This window comes from Rissa tridactyla, chromosome 17 (genome assembly GCF_028500815.1).
Source record: "Rissa tridactyla isolate bRisTri1 chromosome 17, bRisTri1.patW.cur.20221130, whole genome shotgun sequence".
NCBI classification, from domain to species: Eukaryota; Metazoa; Chordata; class Aves; order Charadriiformes; family Laridae; genus Rissa; species Rissa tridactyla.
In genome coordinates, this window is record NC_071482.1 from 6973251 (window position 1) to 6991623 (window position 18373).

Consider the following 18373-nt stretch of genomic DNA (forward strand, 5'->3'; position numbering starts at 1 on the left):
ATACGCTCTGCCAGTGGGGAACAATGCAGGCAGGTAGAAAATGCTATCACTAGGATCTAAAAACCAAATTTTTCAGACAATTAGGCATATTTCCTATGATGGATATGAAAATCTTTTAAAAGCTTGGTAGCTGTAGGTCACACGAGCTACTTTCTCCACTGGCAAACCAAAATACAGACATTTGCCCCCTTCACTGAGCACCTCGCTGTCCTCCATTGAAAAATGATATAAAGGGGTGAGATTGTGTAGTACATTTGTACAGGTACAATATCTATCACAGCAGAGCCTCTAGAAATTACTACGGCACCGATTGTATTACAGGATAAGGAAGAAGCTTTTCTCTGTCTAGCTGCAATAGAGAAATTTCCTGTTTGAGGAACATACAGTAGAAGGGACATGAATTGCACTGTCAGGATCTGAACATTTTTAGAGTGTCACATGCTTGGTTTTGGGCCAACAGCTGCAAAAATCTCACTGATATTCCAGCATCTCCCATGCTTTGTGGAAATTGAAAGTAGCTTTCTGGGTTCAGAGTGGCCTTTCCATCCAGCCCCACTTGAAACAAAACTCCAGAGGAGCACAAAAAAGAAACCACTGGAAGGGTCTTTGCTTTGCACAGTCTATGGTGGAATTGTTCCATTCTAAGCATTTTAATTTGGTTCTCCTGCAAACTCTTTCTGGAAATGGAGGAAGAGGCCCTGTGAGCTCTTGGAAGCCAGCATGTAATACACATTTCATGGTTGTCTAGTTATATGTGTTTACCCTACATAATCTTTGAGGCTCACCTTTCCTACAGCTCTTTGAAAAGTTTCTACTGCATCAGGCGCTGACGTTCCTAACAAGGCAGAGGCCCCTTCTTTGTAGAGCCTGATGACGTGAACGGGAGCAGGGCACCAACCTTGCCATGGGTGGGTGCGGATGAGACGTGCTTTAACAGACACTGTCTGCCATTCATCTCTACACAGCCCTCTAGTCAGTGAGATTCTGTCCCATTTAAGGCACTTGGTCCGAAGCAAACAGTATAGATTTCTGTATATGCTATGCTGCCCCTGAGCATCCCCAGATTCTTTGGCAGGGCTAATAATACCTCTTTTGCAGGTACTCTAATACTAACTGATGAGGATCTTGTGACTAAGCCTTGCAGTCTCCACATTCCTCTAATCCACATGATCCCAAACAACACCGACCTCACTTGCCCCTCCGTAGTACTCACAGCATGTCTCGTTTTCCTGTGAGAGCTGAGGATCAGGCAGTTCAGTCCCAGAAGTAACAGCCATTGCAGGTGCTGCATCTTATTGGCCCTGTGTTCCTATGGATTTCTTTTCTTCCCCAAATGCAAACAAAGCCAAAAAGCCGTGCACAAGCCAGCATGTACACAGAGGTAGAAGGTGTTGGAAAACAAAGCCTACTCCCAGGGAGTGAAGGATGGATGCTACCAGATGCTGCAAGACAGGGTATGTTTCAAAAGACCGGGATGGATAACATGGTAAACTCGGAGGTAAAGAGTTCAAAAGGATCCCAAGGGTCCCTTGACTGTGAAAGTTGCAGATAGCAAAGTAATTGGCTTAAATATTTTGAGAGATTGGCTGGTCTTTTGCCGCTGCGGGAGGAATTGTAACAGCTTTGTCCACCTAACTCATGTTTTCACCAGATGGTTTCTGGCTTTCTTGAATATCGTGGGGAAACTCCTGTCCACCACTCTCTCCTTGTCAGGTTATTAGAAGTAGATCCTGAATGCAACGCCCAGCCCAGCTTGCCCCCGCCAGACGGGGAAGTGCCGGGGAATTCAGAAACACAGTTTTCTATGACTAAATAGGCTGCAAATGCCTGGTTGTGCTGACTGGCCGAGGAGGTGGGGGTGGGGTGATGAATAGCACTGAACAAGCCTGTATGATCAACCTATAGCTACTTTACGCTAAAAAATGCAGTCCAAGCCACTGGAAAGGGGCGGCTCCTCCCCCAGTTTAATTGCTAAAAGTTCTCACCTTTGCCCGACAGTCTGAGGCTTCTGGTGGGAACGCCACAGAAAAAGGAAATGTGTTTCCTATTAAGGATTTTCAATGAAGGAGGAAAAGAGAGAAAGCCGGAGACACAGATCAGGACAGAGAGAAGCAGACAGACAGACAGAGGCCAGGCTGCTCCCTCCCTTACTCGTTCTTGGGCAAAACTTTGGCTGCGACGAATTTCTGTGTTGTTCTTATTCCCCCTACCCCTCACTGGGTCAGTGACACCTTAGATTAAATCGGCTCTTTCTGGAAACACTGGTATTATTAATAAAGCGCAGGCCTATTCTCTTGCAATTACTATTAAACATGTTATCTTATGGGTCCCTCCACCTTTTCCTTTCTTCTTTTATTTCCCTTGCATTAATTAAAGAGGAAGATGGACTGAAAAACAGAGCAGGAGAGGTTTTTCCCCTTAAAGCCTTCCTTTTCACAAGGCAGCTCATCCCTCTGAGATGCAGGAGCCTCTTGGTTTCACAATCTTGAAGTCTATTTAACCTGGAAGTCTTTTTTATCCTTACCTATGGAACGCCTTGTGGCCTTCCCTCTACATCTCCTGGTAGAGTCAGGGTTCTGCTGCATTTAGCAGTATAGTTTGGTTTGGCACTAATATATGGCTTGAAACCACAAAGCAGTTTTCTGCTCCTGCTTCTCACCACAATCTCATTCTTTCCCCTTCAGGCTCTTTTCGTTTGTACACACCACACACAACCGACCCCCCGTAACTAGAAAGGAAAAGGACGGGAGGTGACAGTTCAGGCTTCTTTTGATGTTCATCCCAAACCTAGCATGAAAACATTCAAATCTCCCTTCCCACTGCCCACTGGCTGACTGGAGAAGATTCACCAGGCAGTGTGTTTGAAAAAAGATACCGGCACAGCAGTCAGTCAGTCTGGAGTCCAAAGGTGCAGGGGGATGAACAAGAAGAAAAGGTCAAGGCATGAATTCACAATTTCAGAAGGGAAACCGAAAGTAACAGTTAAAGAAAGGTAATTGTTTCAGGGGGACAACAGTAAGTTCCCTGGAAAAACTACTGGAGACTCCAAAAGATAGAGTGTGCTGCAGAAAACTGGGTTCTGCAAGTCTGAAATCCCCTAAAGATCAGAGACGTCTAAATTCCTGACTGCTTCAATAGGTTACGGAAACAGGAAACAACTGCCCGATCCTGATCCAGAGCTACGTTTTGCCTGAAGATGAAAGGTCCTGTGAGTTTGGTTTAGTCTTGACTATATTAAATAGCTCACCTGAACCTTCTATCTCCAAAACTAAGATTGAACTTTTGTTGAAGTCTTGCAGATATTACAGGTTCATTTTTAAAATCTGGACTCGGGTGTGCCAAAATAACAGCTCTCATAGGCAGTTTTAAGAATGCTTTCACCCTGATCAGGAGTGTAAAATGTTGAAAACCTTCTGAGGAAGATAATTTTCAGAGGGCCTCCTTGCCTAGCTAGCCAACAGGCTCAGAAAGTTCAGACCAGCTTTGTTTCTTGGAAAACAAACACAAAAGTTGAGGATTCACTAGTCTTCACATATCCAGTTTAACATCCTGAGAGGACAAACACCTTTCAAGAGAGAGCCTGGGCAGATGTAATGGAGCCTATAGATCTATAGATTCCCCAAAGTTCTCCTGTGTTTTGTTGCCATCACGTATCCTCCACCCGATGCAGGAACAGAGCTGGATGTCTCTGAAACAACAACCTTACAAAAGGGGAAAATTCATGAAAAAAAGACCATCTCCCCATGGCACTGAGCTCAGAGGCTCGGCACTAAACATCCGCTGGAAATCAGTCTGGAAAAACAATAAGCTCCTTTCGAAGGCGTTACTCCGTGAGGGAGTTAACCAGCAATCCAGAAACCAGACTGTCATTAGGCAGCGCGAGGAACAGCTGCACGGAAAGGAATGCTCTTCAGAGGCTGCCCGACCTCCACTCAGACAGGAGCTTGCTTTAATAAGGACAGCACTCGCATGACGTCTTAGAACAGCCCAAGGGGCTGAACTGAGAGAAATTTATAAATATAAAAGCTGGGGATGGACCAGGATTGAATTCTCCTTTTGTATGCATCCATGTAAAATTCGAATAACTAATTTGCCTGAATCCAGCAAAGTTGCCTGGGTTTTGCGATAGCTTAATAGCATAGAAATAATTGTAGGCATTCCCCTGGCAGAACATTATATTTTTATGATTATTATTCAGCACACATGGCGGCAGCGCTTTAATATTGCAACTGCATTAGGACCCCATTGTGCTGGGTCTTGAGAGACGTGGGACGCAATCCCTGTTCCACAGATTTGCCATCCCAAGAGACAAGCCCAACAGGAGCACTGAGCAGGCAGTATCACTACCTCCATTTTACAGAAAGTAAAACCGGAGCACAGAGGAGCTGAGGCAAAGGTTTTGCCCCTCTTAATTTCAGGCATTTAAAGGCGATGTATGAACTAGCGGACTGCTATCCTGAATTTCAACATGCCCTGTTGCTTCTTTTCTATAAACGGAGACCAGTGTGACCAGACCCCTAATGTAGGTACTCCAGGTATCTAAAGGTAGGTAGGATCAATCAGGAATTTGCTCTGGAACAAACGGAGAGCAGCAAACGGTAAAGGTGGCAATTGAATCCGGGTCTTCAGGCTCATGCCATGAGAGCAAGAATACAATTCCCCTGATACTCTCTTTGAACACTCCAAGTAATGGGATCCTTAACACTTGAGACTGTCCCTGAAGATGCCGTCTGGAGCTGAAGCAACAGAAGAATTCAACTCTTCTGCCAACCTTTTCAAATTCAGCCTGGTTCTTTGATTCAAAAACCATACAACTCCTCCTTCGTCTCTTTCTGTCAGTTCTCAAGTCTTATCAATGAGACAATGCAAAAATAAGTGTCTCACTTGAGTATTTATCTTGTGGGAATTTAAAAACTTTTCCGGTTACAAAGTGTCTGATTTGCCCAGCCAAAGTCAGCAGGTTTGGCCAAAGCAACACTGGCTTCACAAAACTGCCTTACGATTTCCCGTAAGAGTATGTAATTCTATATGCAAACCTTAGTTATAAAGCTATTCTGTGTCTGCAACAATCTCGAAATGCTCTGTGAAACAGCAGCTCTCTGCTGATGAAACAGGATGAAATTCGCAAATTATTTTGGAAGAGAAATTATTTTATTGTGAAGTCGCAAGGGACAAAATCTGCTTAAATCTAACGATGCGGTTATTTGTTGTGAATCATTTCTTTGGCTCGACTTCTCAAACAAAATAAAGGTGGGGCTTACAGAGGCACCCATCTGTGATCTAACTCTTGTCCTACTGTAATCTGTAAAACTCCCGCTGCTTTTAGCAGAGGCAGGGAGGGACCAGCGCTGAACAGCTTTGAAGAAACACCCTAAATAAATGCGGTCTCGCTGCTTTATTGCAGTGGCCAGATGGAGACATCTTCAGCTGCCTTTACATCACAATTTGATGTCCCAGTGGAGAAAATATACTTTTTTCTTTCTCTCCCTGCCCTCCCACCTTGCTTTATGCACCTTCTTCTGATTTTTCAGTCCTCAAATAATTGCACTCCTATAAAAACTGTTTCACTTGAAAAAATATTCGAGCATGTGGGATTTAGCTCAAGTTCTCTGGCCTCATCATAACACAATTATCCTTTGTGAAGAAACGAAATGCTTTAACTCCATTTTATAGATGAAGAGGAGACATTCAGAAGCTATGGACATGCTAATGGTTGCTCAAAAAGTCTTAGAAAGGTCTGGATTTAAGACTCCCAGCCTTAGGAGTGTGCGCTAACCATAAAGCTTGGGCTGCTGCACTACGTTTTTCCCAAAATAGCTCAGAAGACTGCTCACAGCTTCTGCCTAGGGGCTTAATAGAGCAGAAAGGAGTATTGGATCCATCACATTCTCTAGCGTGGGACAGAGAGTAGTAACAAAGAGGTTCAGCAAAACTTGTTCTCTGAGTACTAGGTCACTTGCACGATGTCTGCTTCAGCACAGGTACTTTTGAGGAATTGGTCTTGAATGTTTTCCTCTTTCCAACAAATCTGGGCCTCCAGGAGCATTGAAAATCTCCAACTCTGGCCAGTTGTGGGTCCTATTCTGAAGTAGTCTTTACCAGAAGCCTTGGTGGAAAGTGCACAGCCCTCTAACTGCAAAGTTATGGAATAATTTGCCCGTGACCCATCAGTTAATGTTTGGTTTAATCTCCACAGCAAATGTATGTATTTTTATCTTATAGCCACAGATGTTTTTATTATCTGTAAGACTATCTAATCTTCTTAGGAGTCCTGCTCAGTTCTTCACCTCCCTGATAGCACTATTAAATCCATCTACGTTAAAATTAACTTTCCAGCCCACTTCTTATTCCTCTCTTCCTCGTTTGCTCTCTCTGCTTGCCTTTATCTGTTCTTTTCCCATCATCTTTGCTGCTATTTATCCTGCAAGAAGAGCCCTAGGAGTTCAATACTCATGGTAGCTTACCCTATCAGCATGTCACACTAGGGCTGGGATGAGTCAGGGCAATACTTACTTTCCCTGAGGTAACTGAGGTGAGACAACAGAACTTCTGTGTTGTAGAGGGAGGTGGTTCGGAGGAAGTCGTCCTTGTTCATTTTGCAGAGCTCCTTGCCATCCATATTCTGGAAGATGGTGGTGTCAATCTCCATTAATCCGTACTCCTTTATAGCCCATTCTAGCCACTGGCGCACATGTTCCTGGGTCCATAGCGTGGGATCTGGCAGGAAAGCACAAAGGATGGTAACACTATACACAAGCCTCAAGCCTCTAGCACTCACTGTAGCCCAGTCAAAGCATTAACCGTTGTTTCCACAAACAAATGTATGTAATTTACTCATTCCAATGCATTTTGCCAAGACGAACAAGTACTGCGCTATAACAAGACTCAGGGCGCATAAACTGATCACACTGAGCCTCTGGCAGGATAAGTTCTCTTGACTGTCCCCCACCTGCCTGAATCTTATACCTATGCCTGGGAACAATATTAATGCCATTTAACTGTGGCTTTTCTCCCTCTGGTAAAAAGCTTCCCGAGGCAAACTCATCCCTTTGTCACAGCTTCGGTTCTGCAATGCTATAGAATGACATCAGTGCTGTATAAGTCACGCCATCCTTCGCAAATGCATTACAAAGTCCCAACAGATGGCATTTTAAAGTCTGAGGATGGCGATATTTATGGTCAGCAAAGGGACTCTGAAAAAAAATATTATTGCTTAAACAGAAGAGCTTGCCATGTATCTCTGAGTCACATTTGTTCACCCCGCTGACAAGAACACAATTCTACCTCCGCTAGCCCTGTAAAACCAACACAGCTATTGGAGGGCAATGTGGATTTTATACTGTCTCATGCATCATTATCAACTGTCAGCAAAGCTCCAGCTGTGGAATCTTTATTACTGGCGATGACGTAAGAGAGAGATTGAACCCGGCTGGAGTTTCAGACCCCATGGTGATGGTTTGCTGCATCAGTAGTTAAAAAAAGAAATCATCCTTTGAGTTTCAAAAAGAGCATTAGCTCAGAAAGCCCCAGCAAGAATTTGTGCCATGATACCATTTTTACAGAGTCATTTTCAGAGTATATCTGCATTTTCAGATGTTTCCTGTGCTGCTTCTCCCCATGTATCCCATTTCAAAATTTAAGCTGCAAATTCATGTTCCATTGCAGCTGGAGAGGACTGCAAAGTCAAGCTTAAACTTTGGAGATGTTTGATGTGTCCATCACAGCTGGTCCATTCCCCCAAGACAAACCTCAAACACGTCAGGTCCTGAGGCAGTTGAGAAAATGGATCAGAAACATATAGCCGTCACAGAGCTGGTAGGTTGTGCTTTGGGGAGGGACAAGAAATGCCTCTGCCACACAGTTTTACAGTGTATAAAATAATGCCTTGGCCCAGGATTGTAAACTGTATGTGCTTGGGCTGCAGGTATCCTGTGACTCAAAAGGTCAGGTAGTGGCTATACCTGGTGCATTCCTGGGCCCCTGAGTTCCAGAATAACAGCATGAAATGGAGAAGACAGACCAAGGAATATTGAAATTATAATCGTGACATTTCCTCACTGAATTTCTAGTAATCCAGGGTTGCTTCAAGTCGAATTCTAAACATGGAACTTACACTTCCATATCTTTGCAAGTCTGCTTTGGGAGAGAAAGATGGGTTTCCTTTATGTTTCCTTTATGTATAAGCACTGGCAAAAGACTGCAATTTTTACAACACAAGTATTCAAATAGGGTTTCTTTTTTATTGAATTCCAAGAGTGATTTGTCTTGAGTTTTGAGAGAAACCCCAACATTTAGAGGGCATAGTGAATTTGTGGTCTCCCTTTAAACAAACACTTTTGAATTTCAGATATTCGTTCAGCCTATTTATCACTGCAAAAGACATCGAATGGTCTCTGAAAATCTCTCTTCTTGAAACATGGCTTAGAGTTATTATTACTATTGCAAGCCTAATGTGACATTATTCTTGCCTATCTTCACCCTAATGCACTATAAATCTTTACTCTGGATTATATTAAAATTTCCAAATGCCTTTCTTGGATGAATTTGGCTTCATATCCTGCAGGCAGAGATCTGGGATGATGTTCATTATTGTCTTCCAAAGTCTGGTAAATCACTGCTATTTCACAAGTATCTCAAGGTTTTGATTTGTGGATGCTCATGAGGGGCAAAAATGCCTTTTTTTCACTTTCCTTCAAAGAGGAGACTTTAAACCTTCTCTTCCACTGAGGGCACTAAAAGTCATTGCCCCTATTTCAACAATGCTAAACTTTATCCCACCCTTGGTCTTTTTAAATATGCATAAATAGCACAGTGAAGAGCAGGATAAATTTTTCCTCTTGACTATCTTTAGCATCCCTTATAATGACTAGCTGGTATCAGCTAACACCTTTCTAGGCAATGTTAAGGCTGAAAATGTATCTGATCCTGTCACCAATTAGGTTAGCCAGTCTCTCTAAGCAGATCCTAACAAGGGCTTAAACAGTACTTTGAGATTTGCTGTCAATCTTTTATTGGCTTCCCTTCACTACATTCAGTTCAAGCTTTTCATCCTAAATGGCAAACAAATGCTTGGGGATTGTCATCTGTTCGTGGTCAAGCCGTGATCAGAAAACAGAGCTAAATTCCACGAGTACATTTCTTTCTGCCAACAGTTCATCTGCTTGAATCAGCTACAACCCTTGGTGAAACCCTCACAGCACTGGGTGAAAAGCTGCACCCCTTGAAATCAGTGGAAGTTTCGATACGTAAATTGGGCCAGGACTTGGCTCATAATATCTCCCTTGCTGGAAAGTTCCTGGGCTAGACTGTTTATATCTATGGTGTTTATAAACTTTGCAGGGAAAAGACTCCCTCTCGTTCCAGGTTCAGACTTCACCGGTTGCCTGCCACAGCAGCTCTCATCCTCGACTATCCAAATGCATCTAATGCATCCTGCCAATTTCAGACAACAGATGTGGATATCAAATACAAACAGAGAACTGGACAGGAATGTTTCTGTGTAACGATTTTTGGAAGGGTAATGTAGTTCCTGCAAAATATAATTTTTCTGGTTTTCTACTTCTAACAAAAAAATGAAAACAAAATAGCTCATTTTGAATCAATATGACATGAAAGTGCATCTGGGCCCTGCAGAGCATCAAGAGAGTTATAATTTGGGTCCACTTCATGCTTATTCTTGCCTATGAACTGCACTCTTTGATCACACCATGCCCGTCCCAGGAAACACTGCAGATTCTCCGCTAACACATTACAGGAGATGGATTTGGTTCAACACACCAAAACAACACTTCATTCCAGGGGAAAAAAGAAAAAAAAAGAAGCAGCACTAATAATCCACTTATTTGATTCAAGGTAGAACATATACTGGCACACAGGAAATTCCCACTAGCCAAAAACTCTGATATTTTCCTTACTTTTTACATGGTTTGTAAGAAGAATTCCTCAGAGAGGGAACAAACAAGCCTTATCTGTTCAGCCGGGTATGTAAGACAGCGCAAGGAAATGTGACACAAAGAGTTTGATGGTGGTGGTACCTGCTGGGACAATGACTCTCCTCTCATTGGTGGTCATGTTGGGAGGAGGCCCGTTCTTCTCATCCATGTAGGTGCTGTAACTCATTGGGTTGGACTCTGTCCCTGCTCCGACGAGTTTGCTGCATTTGTTCACACTACAGTCTACGGGGGACTCCCTGAAATGCGAAAGGAAACAGATGACTTGTCGTTATTACGCACCTTTCATCCCTGCTGTAGCAGAAGGAGGTTTGGGTTACAGAAATGGCAAGTATCCCAATGGTGAAATGTTAAGGGGAATTTCTTTACATGTGGGAGAAGCCATTCCTGGCCTGTCACATGAATGTCATGAGGTGATCTCTGAATCACAAGTCTCATGGAGGGGATCTCTGATAGTGAAACCAGTTGGAGGAAAGAGAGTTGGAGGTGCAAAGACGAGTGACGTTCAGACAAAGGCAGTGGTAGCTGTAAGGTCGCGCTCAATACCTCAGAGATAGCAAAACTCACGAACCAGATAAAACGCAAGTGCCTATCACATTGGTTTGTCTATCGGTTACATCCCCTGCCCACCCCGCATCGTTTATTGCTCAGCTGTGTTTTAGCAGTCCTTCAGATACAGCTTGATGCTCCTAGGAAACTTTGTTGGACCGTTTCACTCTTGGATTGCGTTAAAAACTCTGCACGCTGCCTTTCTGTTATAGTGGAATTTGTATCTGTATCCGGCAATTGACAGAAAGGCTGCAATTCTCAACTCAAGACCTAAGGCATTTCTGCAGAGAAAATCAGAAATACAGATACGCCCCCCTCCATTTCATTAACAAAGAACACAAAATCCCTGTGCCAAAACGACAGGATCGTCACGGGAGAATACCACAACATTAGCCTGGTATCTAAAGAGTCTTATTTATGCAGGGCTGAGTGTAACTGATCGTGTCTGTTCTTAACAGTGACACAGCCCCAGGCTTGTCTACTGCTTGGGTCGGAAATCTAGAAATCTTAGGTGCCTTAGGCGTGAGTCAAGAACTTCAGACCACAGAAACTGTGTGTGAAAAAGGCTTTGGCACCGCTTTTACTTCTGAGGTGATGGAGTGACGAGGAGGGAACATTTAGCAACTCAGGTGGCACTGTGCTAAGACCTGGACTACATGCAGACCCTTGGCAAGCAACAGGCTTTCCCTGGCCTGCTCTGGGAGAATTATGAGCCTCCAAACCACAGATAGGGAGCACAGATTTTGTTTTTCTCCAGCTGCAGTAGTAACTCATGCTTCTAGCTCTAGAGGTCACTTAAAATACCAGTCCATAGCCTGCCACAGGCCTACGGCACGTCCCAGCCCTGAAGAATGTGCCAGGGAAGGGCAGCGTTCTTGCCCTCACCTTTACAAGGGTGCATTGGTGTGCAACCTCCATGCAGATGGCTCGCAGAGCCCGTCTCCAGTGCAGTTTAGCCCACTGCTTTCATCGCACAGCCGTTCTCCTTCCCTGCCAGAAGCAAAGTGGCTCGGGAGGAAACCATCCGCTGAAGGGTAAGAGCTATGACAGTGCACCAAATCCCACCCTCTGAGTTCAGCTGGCAAGACTTCCAAGTTTGGACACTAAACAAATTTGTTTCTTAATCTGAATGGGGGGGGAGGGAGAAATTACTGAAATTCAGTTATCATGGCGGGGAGATAAATGCTCCACCGAGATATTCTAAGGCAGATGGTAATTTTTTCCTCATGTCTTGCTGAGGGAATGTTGCTTGAAAATGGAAATAAGATGTATAACTTACACATGTTCGAATTTAAGGTTTTACTATTTCGCCTACTGTTTTTCCAGGCAGGGAACCAAAATCCGCCTTCAGAGAGGCAAACTGCTGAAGGTTTAATGTCCCTGTGGCAGTCAGAGGAGAGTCTGAGCAACTGCAGGGACACCAGGGTTTTCATAGGGAATGTGATCATTTCTAACTTTCTGTTGAAATACTCTGTGTCAGGTGTTAAATGCTGCCTGTACTGGCAGAGAAAAAGCCCTGAAGCAGCACAAAGGACCTTATTCTTTCCTGAGGTACAGGCTGTCCTGAGGAGACTCGGTGAAATGGCGAGAACATCCATGCTTCCAGGTGACAATGTTTGTTCGGTGCTGACCGTCCCTGGGAGGTGACTGGTCTCCTCGCCTGCCCTGCCTGGAGATCAGCTGCTGACTTTAAATGGCGCGGGCAGCCCAGCTGGCGGGACAGACCCAAACACACGCACACACACCCCGTGCAGTGAGGATGTATGGATTCCCACCTGCCTTTGGGATGAAGTTTTCCTTTCTTCAGAGTCAACAGTAAAATTTTCTTCAGGTTCCCTGCAGTCAGCACCTCCCAGGTGGCAGCAGTGGTGGCACAACTACCTGTGGCCTAAGGTCCTTCTAAGGGGTTCATTCTCACCCCCGCGCTCTGTAGTTAAATCTCTCCGGAAAATAACCCCCGCAGCTGAGACACAAACTATTTATGATAAAACAGTTATGTACACAATACTCATCCAGAACTATAGGTTATATCCAGACTCTCAGATAATAACATCTTCTAAAAAGCTTATCTGCATGCTTTTTACTGGCATGAAATGACACACGTGAAAAGACCAGAGAGTTCCTGGCTGTCTCTACTCTCTCTGCTAAGTATCATGCACATTCACATGACCGATACAGCAAAGTAACAAAAATAACACCAACACTGTAAGATATCTCCTCGGTGGTTTTGTGATGATTCTTCACTTTGCAGACTCTTGGCTTGGCAGCTAGAGCCCTGCCTATCCTGCGCCTTGCTCCGTATGTCTCAGCAGCCAAAACCAGACAACCAAGTATCAGAGACAGATCCGAAAAGAAGTTTAAGGGAGTGAGGTGCCCTTACCAACTGCTGATTTACCCCTGTGGGAAGAGAAGCCACTCTGTTAATCCTGCAGGACGTTAAAAGTGCTCCATGTACCTGACAGGGTTGTGTTCGGGTGGCCTCTCTTCCCTCGGAGGAAGTTTTCAGGATGCTTGAATCCAGAGCTAACCCCAGTGGAAATCTGATAGCAGAAGGACAGACATAACTGGGAATACCATTACCAAAACTTAACTGGGCAGGAGACCGAACTGCCCTTCCCTTAAGAAAAATACCATTAAATCTTAAATGACAGCAAGCGGGCAGATCCTTACTTTTGTGTCCTGTGTAATCCAGCATTTACTACCAGATCCAAACGGAGCCCTTTATTGGGAAATGAGACAGCACTACCAGACTGAATCATCTTTGTAGCTCCTGGACATCCATTAGTGTACTGCCCCAGCCTAAGATGAGGGATTTAACAGTATCCCAGCAGAAGGCAGGTCTAGCTGTGGGCAACACAAAGAAGAATTCAGTGTGGGGAACAACTCCAGTATCGAATGAGAACAGGGAGCTGCGAGCCATGAATAGTGTATTCATTGAGTATAGCTCCTTTCTTAGTTCATGCATTACCCACAAGCAGACTTAGATTTATATAAAAATTTCCTCATTATTTGAAATGGTTTGTGCAAGTGGATGTCAGATGCCAGATTAATCCTTGACTTTTCGCAGAGACTTCAGACTTTCAAGTGACTGTACATGCAGGACATGCTCAGGTTCTGGGCAGAAAATGTTGTAGCTCTACTAAGGTAAATGGATATAGGCTGCTTTCACAAGATCTCTTAAGTATATTCACTGTGGCGGTGACAGAGTCCAAGGAATATGAAGCAGTTCTCATTCCCACTGTCCGTCCAAAGACTCTTCGTTCCAGCAGCTCCAGTAACAGTCTCTGGGGATGCCAAGAGCTTGGTGTTTTGGGAAAGTTTATGCTAGACTGGCCAAAATGGACAAGCAGCTAGCCTGGCATTGACTAATAAGTCCTCTGTACAGCTTCAGCCTCTGTTCCAGATACCTGAAAATAAAGCAATTACTGTCCCAGGGCCTCTGTCTAGGAATCACCTTTGGCTTTCATTCGAAAGAGCAAAATAAGGGATTTCAGTGATTTCTGAACCTGACTCAGCTGTGGTCAGTGGGCTGTTTCCTCCTTCTTTCTGTCCCTTTCTTCCTATCCTTTCATTCCTCCTCTCTTCCCATCTTTTTTTCATTATAAATTTGCCACTTTTTGCTGTTAGTCCCCATTTGGTCATCTCAGCTTTAATCTTTACACTTTAAATTAGACTTTAGGGGTTTTTTTGTTCAGTGAAGGAAGTAAGAACAGACATACTTGTGGTTCCCTCTTACGGGCAGGGATCAGAGCTATCGGGGCAGAATCACAGCTCCTCGAAACTTGCATCTAACTGCACTTTAACCCTGCCTCACATCCTGCTCTCAGGAATGCCTCGGGAGGAGGTTCACGCTGAAAAAGACTGCAGAAAGAAGGGACAGCTGTAAAAAGGATGGAAAAAGACACCCAGGTTACAAAACTCAAACTGCATGAGGCAAGCACAGAGGCTCGGCAGGGACTGAAAGAATCGTCTTTATCTCACACAGGTAAATGCGACCAGGAGGTAATTGCACAGTCTGCTGCTCTGGCTGGGGACTGGAACAACACAGCAGGTCCCACTAGAGGGCTCACACGCTACTTAAAGGGGATTTTTATCTTACAGACATTATAGATGGTCCCTTTGTTTTGTTTTGAGAAAATTACTGTGGCATAAAAACGTTCTGAAATCCCCGAACCTTAGCATTATTTTAATATTCTGAAGCAAGAGAATGCCTCCAAAGCATTTTTAAAGCACTGACTTCACAATTTTAGCTAAACAAAATCCGTAACATCAGTTGGAATTACACAGTGAAGTTTGCCTGCATCTATCCACGCATCCAGCACATTAGAATACGCTTTCACATTTGAAGATCATACAAATTTTGTAATGTCTTTTTAAAAATCACTCTCTGAGTTTAGCTACTAATGCAGATCTCCAGTAGCTCAGTAAATACAGTCAAAATTTAGAACGTCTGTTGTTTGGTTCACTTTGCATTTGGAATTTATGTAAAATATAAGGAAAAATTTGTTATTAAAACGGACTGTAAACTGGGTCAAACTTTACATAGCATTTTCGAAATAATCCTCCTCCTTTATTCATTTGAATTCAAAATGTGAAAGTTTTGTTTGTTTGATTGAGTTTTTTTATAATTATAAATTATTGTGTGTTTATATCACAAAAGCATCTAAAGGTCCCAACAGAAATCCAAGCCTAGTGTGTTGGGAACTGTATGAGCACATTGTAGGGGACAGATCTTTCCCTGAATGGGCTATAAAGGAAATAAAGAGAAGACGCAAACCCCACAAAGAACAAAGATTGCAAGTCACGCTGCCAGCCTCCACATGGATGCAAAGAGAGACGAACGACATACAGAACAACTTGCAGTAAACCCATGGAAAAGCCGGACTTCTATTTTTTGTGTGCAACAGGCCAGTGCTACAAACACAAGACCACTTCCCTTTCCCGATGCCAAAGAGGGTGTAAGAAGCACAAAGATTTTAATTTTTTTATGTTGGATTTTAATTGCCATGTGTTTGGACATTAATCCCTGTGAAACACAAGTGTGGCACTGGGGTTCGTTCTGAGCGAGCAGCTGTCTGTGAGGGCAAGGACAGATTTTGAGGCCGTATTTTGCATCCAAGTCTGATAATACTATAAATTTCCACAAAATTTCTACTTCTGAATCTCGCGATAACACAGAAATCCCATCCTCTCCCCTAAAACATAGATCCCTGCCCCTGCCTGAACATCCCGTATGCACAGTTAGTACGCAGTTATCTGGGGAATTCTTTCCAGTTTGGGAGTAAACCAGGAAAACCCGACACGGGGTCGAAAGCTGGTCAGTGTTTCCATGTTGTTTCGCACTTGGAGGGACGGCGCTGCAAAACAGGCTTGGAGAGGTTCTTCAAAGACCCCTTCTCCCACCCTGCTGAGGACCAAACCAACTCATCACGCTATACCTCGCGGCAGTCAGACCTGCTTCTGGTTGCTACGAAAAAGAAGAAAAGCTGGACACTGTCCCTTACCGTCACCCAGCTCCCTCCACTGTCAGGTTTCCTACAGCTTTATCACTCCCTAGAGTACATAAACCCTCCTCTCAACAAGCAGAAAACGCTTCAAGTACAGGTGAAACACAGAATAAAGGCTGCTCCCTCTAATGAGGCAGCTGGAACCCGCTAAGAGAGTGTGCTTGAAAAACAAGAGAGGGAAGGAGAGGCAGAGAGAGGGAGGGGGGATAGGTTTTGTTATTCAGTCCGCAGTTCAAGTTAACTTGGATTGAGATTGGCGTTTGCCGCTCAGACGGCATGTGCGTTTGCCAGGCAGCTGATGGGCAGAGGAACAAGGAACTTTAGTGGTCCAACCCCTAACAATGAACTGAGATGGACATGGGGGGAAAGGGCAAATTTTTAGCCATGAATAGGAGGAGAGGATGGATAAGTCAGATGAATGTTCTCATTTCGGCGGTGGATTGCAGCTCTTGTGCTAACAAGTTATCAAAAGACAGGCTGGAAGCTACTTCAGTGCTTAGTTCTGACATTCAAAACAGTCTTTTCTTTTTTTCTAACAGGTTGGGAAGTTGTTACCCCTCTTTTAGAGGGACCGAGGACACTTAGTTTCTGCCTAAGAATCTTGTAGTCTTGAGCAAGTCCACAAAGAAGGATTTCCTCCTTGCCCAAAATAAACACACTTCTGGAGGGCCTTTCTCCGTGGGTATCAGAGCACTTACAGTTGGTAATGAATCAGTTTGTCAAAGCAGTATTATTTCCCTTTTTTTCTGAGCAGATGAGGAAATTGTAACACAAAGATCACAATGGAAGGACAGCTCAATACATTTCATTCCCAAGTACATGCAATAGACATACAAAGAGAATGTTACACAGACTTTTGGACATACAAGTACTCACACACACAGAACATGTGCTTACAGGGTCCGAAAAGCACAAATACATGCTGCCTGTGGTAGCTGAGCAGATGTGACAGGACGACTTGTTCCCTTGGCCCTCCAAAATTTGCTGGAGTGAGTCAGACAAGTAGCATAATGGGAGGAAACACTCTCTGTGTGTCGGTCTGACACTATGGGCGTGAGCAACTGATGCAGAGCTACAAAGGGCTTCCTCACATGATCGTGGGAGCATGTTGCCTGTGCCATACGTGAGGCTGGTTCTGCCACCTCCATTCTCACGACTGGTTCACCTCTCCGCGGGATGGAGAGCTCAGACCCGCACAGCACCATGCACAAGCCTCGCTCATTCAGTCAGGATCCCACTCTGCATTGCCCTCAAAGATTTTAGGGATAGCTTAAGGAGACTAGCCTTGGTAGCCAAAGGTAGTCCTGGTGACTATCAAAAAACCCCAACCTGATGGTATTCTCAAGATCCATCCTTTTGCCTCTGTTATCCAGGGATGGTGTTTTTCAGGAAATAACTATTTTTCCCATGTTTCAGCCTCAATTCTGAGACTGGAAACACTAATACAAATATCCATGTAGTTCTTATGAAGTCCAGAAATGATAATAAGGTGCAATTGGGCAAGATTAAATTCAGTCTACAAATGATCACCATCAAAGACCAACTGACGCAAAGACCTTTATCTTATAGTAAAATCAGCATCTACTGTATACTTACGAGGAAAAAGAACATGCTGCTGTTTGAAGTCCTTAACACCATCATCTCGCTATAGAAGTCTGAAAGTGTGAGGCTGCTTTCTGTTTCAAACTCTACACTTTGCTAGGTTCTCAGAAACCAGGAAAACAGGCTGGTACAGAAGCCCTAAACTAACCCTAAAGAAGAAAACCCCTTATTGTTTAACTGTCCTGGATTAACATTGTACAAATGTTAGAAATGTTTGTGACTTTGAAATTAAGGTCAGATTTAAAACTAATATGAACTTTAAAACGTAATGTTAAAAAATAAAATAGCTTTTCTTTATCGAATATACTGAAAACTGAAAAATATTGAAATTTCAACAGCTAAAGATTTTGTCCAAGAAGGTGAAATTTTTTCCTGGGCTTTGAACTTGTAGAAATGTTTTTAAAAGAGACAATCTGAGCTGTGATAATAAATTTTTTTCAAATCTTTGAATTTCTCATTGGACAGGGAAATGATCCATCTCCCCCAGCTCTAACTACAAATGATGGTGGGCAGGCCTCCTACCTCTTTGGCTAAAAGCTCCAGACACATCATAACCAGCGTCCCCTAGAGGGTCAACAGCACAGCCCAAATCTACTCCTGAACTCTCTTTTTCACCAGTGGTCAGATATATTCACACTGAAGACATGGGTATATGCCTTTTGTTTTGTTACACCTCACAGACTGCCATAAAGGACCTCAGTCTCCTCTTTTTCCCTTCTCCATCAAATAGCTCTCCAGTTTCATATGGTTGTTTCAGCCCTGGTG

At 43.8% G+C, this 18373-nt stretch overlaps 1 protein-coding gene across 4 annotated transcripts in view; it reads right to left on the minus strand.

The window, feature by feature from the left end:
- FLI1 (Fli-1 proto-oncogene, ETS transcription factor) overlaps nt 1-18373 on the minus strand; it is an 89125-nt gene that overhangs the window by 19861 nt on the left and 50891 nt on the right. For all 4 annotated transcript variants that reach the window (XM_054223149.1, XM_054223148.1, XM_054223150.1 and 1 more), the window contains 2 exons: nt 10035-10189; nt 6514-6717 (listed from right to left, as the gene is read on the minus strand). In XM_054223149.1, the coding sequence (XP_054079124.1) occupies nt 6514-6717; nt 10035-10189 (359 nt within the window). The remainder of the gene's footprint in view (nt 1-6513; nt 6718-10034; nt 10190-18373) is intronic.